Consider the following 5000-nt stretch of genomic DNA (forward strand, 5'->3'; position numbering starts at 1 on the left):
AGAGAGAGGATTTATATAGAGGGAGCACAGGCGAAGGTGGTTGAGCTAATTAGAGGAGATCAGGGTGGCAGGCAGGTGAATGGGAAAACCAGGGGCGGACCATGACAAGTATGCTCACTTCTCTTCTTGATTTCTGCAAACATTTACCGAGTCTAAGTGCTAACTTTTATAAAGTTGAAGAGTTTCGTTTTTACATAAGTTGTGCGTTGTCCGAGTTGTCCGAGTTCCATTATCCATTGATCCAATGCCCTATCCAATATTGCTTTTCTTAAGAAAAGCTAAACTATTAGCTTTGGTAAAGGTCAAATCAAATGCAGTTGATCGCCTGCTTGATCCACAGAAGAACTAAAATTACACCAAACTAAAACTATAACAAAAGGAATTGTCCCTAAAGTTATTTTTTTTGTCAACCAGGTCAAGGACAAGTATAGCACACGCACACACTTACGCACACACCGACACACCAACACCGACACGACACACACACACGCACGCACGCACGCACGCACGCACGCACGCACGCACGCACGCACACACACACACACACACACACACACACACACACACACACACACACACACACACACACACACACACACACACACACAAACAATACTAGCAACTCCTGTGGTCATTAAGGAACAACACACAACACTCCAACCTACTGGCCCAGGAGCTCCAAAGGCCGAGTTAAGATTGCTTAACCTCTTGGGGGATCACAGTCCAGCCAGATGGTGGATCTGCCCAGGAAACACAGAAGAAAAGACATGATAGTTACAAGGAGGACTGATTCTAGATTCAAGATGTTTAATTCACCAAATACCACAACAATGCAGGATAATTTCACAGACATTAATGTATATATATATATATATATATATATATATATATATATATATATATATATATATATATATATATGTTTAGATAAAAAAATAAAATATAATAATATAGTCAAATAAATTAATAATTAATGAATAATTCTGGTTCTGATTACGTGCTAGTGCTAACGTTATGGGTGCACCTGTAGCTGGTGACTTGATGAAGAAGTGAGTCCTTCTGCTACAACACTAACACTCTCACTCTATACTATAAGGCTGGATTCATGGACATCCAGGACATGTCATTCCAAGTGAGTGAGTGTGAAGCCAGTGGAAACACAAATCCATCAGAAATATATATCAAATATTTTTAAAAGCATTATAGCTGTTCAAACACTATAATCAATACACACTATGATCAACAATATCATTCACTGCAATTATATTGTTCAATATGTAAACCCATTTCCGGATTGATTTTAGATATGACTCACACAGTCAAAATGTAAACATGAAGACTTTGATAATTCACCCTCATCACATCACACTTCATTTTATTTTATCATCCCAAAAATATGTAATTAAGCATTGCAATGAGGGAACATAACCAAAAACGTTTTGTTTTCCAAGTCCATATACAATATTCCATTAGATGAATACATTTAAAAACGTTTTTTGTTACCTGTGTTTTGTAAACCAAATCTATTGCATGTTTTGACCTAGTGACAATCACAGCTCAAAGTATTAATCCAAATGCTTTTGAAGGTTATAATGATCTACTTCTGCTGTTTCCTGTATTCCAACCCCAGGCAACCACTAGAGGGCAGCATTGGCACGAACATGTCACGCTTTGCAATACACCCAGAATGACCCAGCAACTCCAACCCACAGCCTGAGGTTATTATTACACACTCAATAAAGCAATATTCTGCCATTCTCACTGCCTAATTGATCCCGTTGCTCCCCAAACAACGCGTGCCGTGGGGTGTGACGTTCTGTGGCCACAGCGGTTCGCTGCAGACGGTCAGTGCCATTTATCATGATCTCGTTGCTGTGTTATTCACTTGGTGGCCATCTGCGGACAGCATGCAATGCCCTCGCTGGTCAACGGTCAAGGTCAGGGCCCCTGAAGCCTTCTGCGGCTGTCAACACATCGCCTTGCTCTCGGATCCTGAGAAATACTCAAGATAAAGGGGGGGGAGGGTCGTTGGGACGTGGCCTTTCCAATAGACATAGTCTCTCTCTCTCAAACACACACAAACCTGAAATGCTTCTTCTATACACACAGGTCTGTTTATCACCTCATCAGAATTGCTTATGGTTAGGGGAAATATTCTGTCATCATCATTTTTTCCCGCTCGGCGCATTTCATGGCCTTGGGGTGCTTCTGCTGGGGAGTTTGGAAGTCACTGTTCCAGCATCAGCAGGATGTCAGGATTCGACATCACATCGCGACATCAGTCAGGGTTCGGTGACACTCTGCTTGGTGAAGCCGGGGATCGAACCAACAACCTTCAGGTTACCAGCCAACCCGCTCTACCACCTGAGCTACTGCCGCCCCAAGCCTCCTCAACTTACTTGCTCAATTACCATTCTCTTCCCTCCGACAAGAACAAAGTCCATTGCGCAGCCGAAGGGTGCATCAGCTCACCTGACAGCGGTCCGCACCTGCTGCCAAGGTGTAGCTTAAGGCTTTACCCAAACACAAACATGTAAACCACTTTGTCGGCTTGACTAATTGACTTAGATATTAGTAGCCTACCCATATAATAGGCTTAATATATTAATGTAGGCCTTTGTATAGCTTAAAGTCCTAGGCCTATTTATAACAAATGGTGTGACAATATTGCCGGTAATCCGTGCATTTGCGGCAATTCGTAGAAGGGCTTTCCCTAATTTGATTTCAAAACCACGATGGTGATTGAGAACATAACTCGTTATTCAACAAATCATCGCGATAGAAAAGTTATCGATAGAAAAGTGCGGGTTGTCAGCCTGTCAGCCTGTTTGAGAGGCGTAGAATAGTGGATCAGCGTCTCCGCTCTCGTGCAACGCATCCAGCGACTCTCGTCTCGAGGTCGCCTCGTGAACCAGGGGCGGGGCCGAAACTCGCGCGCGCTGTCTCGGTCCCGCCCCGCGTTCTCGCCACCTCTCAGTGGAGACGCACTCCACGGCAGAGGAGGAGGTCCCAGTGCGCCTTGCAGCCGCGCCTACTTTTACAAATCACAGGGATTCCCCAACCGCCGCAATTCCTAGTGTTTCTGTTCACACCTCCCCTCGGTCCCAGCGGGGCTCCTCCCCTCGGTCCCAGCGGGGCTGCTCCCCTCGGTCCCAGCGGGGCTCCTCCCCTCGGTCCCAGCGGGGCTGCTCCCCTCGGTCCCAGCGGGGCTCCTCCCCTCGGTCCCAGTGGGGCTCCTCCCTCTGTCTCCAGGTGCCTCCCTCTGTCTCCTCCCTCTGTCTCGAGGCTCCTCCCTCTGTCTCCAGGCGCTAGACTGCCAAGAGAAAAAATAAGTGTAGCAAAAAAAAAAAAAAGCTTCTGGGTTTTGATTTCAAGCACAACCCCTGCTGGATCGCTATGGGTGTGTGCGGGGCGTCTCTCTCTCTCTCTCTCTCTCTCTCTCTCTCTCTCTCTCTCTCTCTCTCTCTCTCTCTCTCTCTCTCTCACTCTCTCTCTCTCTCTCTCTACAGGAGCAGCACACCAGCGCTGCAGTGTCAACCCTGAACAAAAGGCTACAGGGAAGGCAGAGCCGAAGCAGGGGAACTCAGGGAGAACGACAGCAGCCAGGACAGCAGAGTCAGGCAGCTTTAGGCAGAGTGAGGCAACTGAGTGAGGCTGCAGAGTGAGGCAGATTGAGGCAGATTGAGGCAGCAGAGTGAGGCAGAGTGACCACGCTCTCAGCCAGGAGCCAGGCGTGCCTCTTAGAGCTCCTGTTGACACCCCAGTGGACACGAGAGGGGGAACGCTCAACACCCTCAGCCTGCCCTGCCCAGCCCGGGAGGATCCCACCCTCCACCTCCACTTTGTTCCAGCCCCCCGGGACAGCAGGAGACCCCCCTCCCCTTGTCCCCCGATACAGCTGTAAGGGCCCTCTCTCCAGCCCCCTCCATTTCATCCATCTCCTCACCTGTGCTCCTGGAGGTGATGTCCGAGGATGCCTGCCGCTCCCCGGTCGGCCTGGACTGCTGCAGCTGCTGCCTGGACCTGGCCAGCGGCAGCGACTACCCCGGGACCCCTGCCGGGGCCAGGGGGGGCCCGCCGGGGTCAGGGCCACCCGGCAGCCCCCTCAGCCCCAGCGTCAGCCACTTCCGCCAGCTCCGGGAGCAGCTGGTGTACGAGAACCTCAACGCGGACAAGCTGAGGAGCATCATGAGGCAGGACTCCCTGGAGGCGGTGGTCCGGGACCCCTGCTTCTTGCTCAACGAGGGCATCTGCAACCGCAACATCGACCAGACACTGCTCTCCATCCTGCTCTTCTTTCACAGGTAGGTCTGGCCTCCGAGGAGGAGGAGGGGTCACCTCACCCCCCCCCCCCCCCCCCCCCCCATACCCCCCTTCACACAGCATTACGCACACACACCCACACCCCCCTACACCATCCCTGTGGATCGCTGTCGGAGTGGGTTGATAATGGGGTTTTGTGATTGTTTCTCGTTAAAGTGTTCTTTCTCCAGCGCTTTCTTCAGTGTATTTATTCCGTAAACACTATGCGCTGCGACTGCAGAGAGAGTGTTCTCTGGGTTCAGTGAGTTGTTTCGCTGGATGGGGTGTGACTCACCGGGCAGCGTGGCAGTTCCTCAAGGCCTCGTGTCTAAAGACGTTTGGATTTGTAAATGTTTTCCAAATATTCACAAGGATCAAATGCAGGACACTGCACATGGCAGACATCGCTGTCTGCTGTACTACAATACTGCAATACGTACTCATTTAGCACTGAAGTCTGAGGAGGTTTTTATTTGGCGATGTTTGGACGTTTTATGAAAGTATGCCAGTGGTGAATTTGACTGTTGTGTTTGTCTTTCCATTTCTGGTTGAGAACATTTGCCTCATGAACGTGATAGGAACAGCAGATACAAGGCAGTGCTGTGTGCGAGGGAATGCTCGTCTCACTGTAGTGCTTGTGCTGCGTGAGGTAAACCTGAGGTCAATGTGCCATCTCTTCCTGAACACGGTGCTATCAT

General features: G+C 49.4%; 1 protein-coding gene and 1 long non-coding RNA gene across 2 annotated transcripts in view; one reads left to right on the plus strand and one right to left on the minus strand.

The window, feature by feature from the left end:
- The window catches only part of LOC130390745 (uncharacterized), a 7179-nt gene extending 2858 nt beyond the window's left edge, over window positions 1-4321 (minus strand). Inside the window, exons 1-3 of the long non-coding RNA XR_008896807.1 lie at window positions 3947-4321; window positions 3093-3313; window positions 666-740 (exon numbers count right to left, since the gene is read on the minus strand). This is a non-coding gene — a long non-coding RNA (uncharacterized LOC130390745). The remainder of the gene's footprint in view (window positions 1-665; window positions 741-3092; window positions 3314-3946) is intronic.
- tsc22d3 (TSC22 domain family, member 3) overlaps window positions 3490-5000 on the plus strand; it is a 32377-nt gene continuing 30866 nt past the window's right edge. Inside the window, exon 1 of the mRNA XM_056600856.1 lies at window positions 3490-4304. Coding sequence (XP_056456831.1) covers window positions 3964-4304 — 341 coding nt within the window. The 5' untranslated portion in view covers window positions 3490-3963. The remainder of the gene's footprint in view (window positions 4305-5000) is intronic.

The sequence above is a fragment of the Gadus chalcogrammus genome, chromosome 10 (genome assembly GCF_026213295.1).
Source record: "Gadus chalcogrammus isolate NIFS_2021 chromosome 10, NIFS_Gcha_1.0, whole genome shotgun sequence".
NCBI classification, from domain to species: Eukaryota; Metazoa; Chordata; class Actinopteri; order Gadiformes; family Gadidae; genus Gadus; species Gadus chalcogrammus.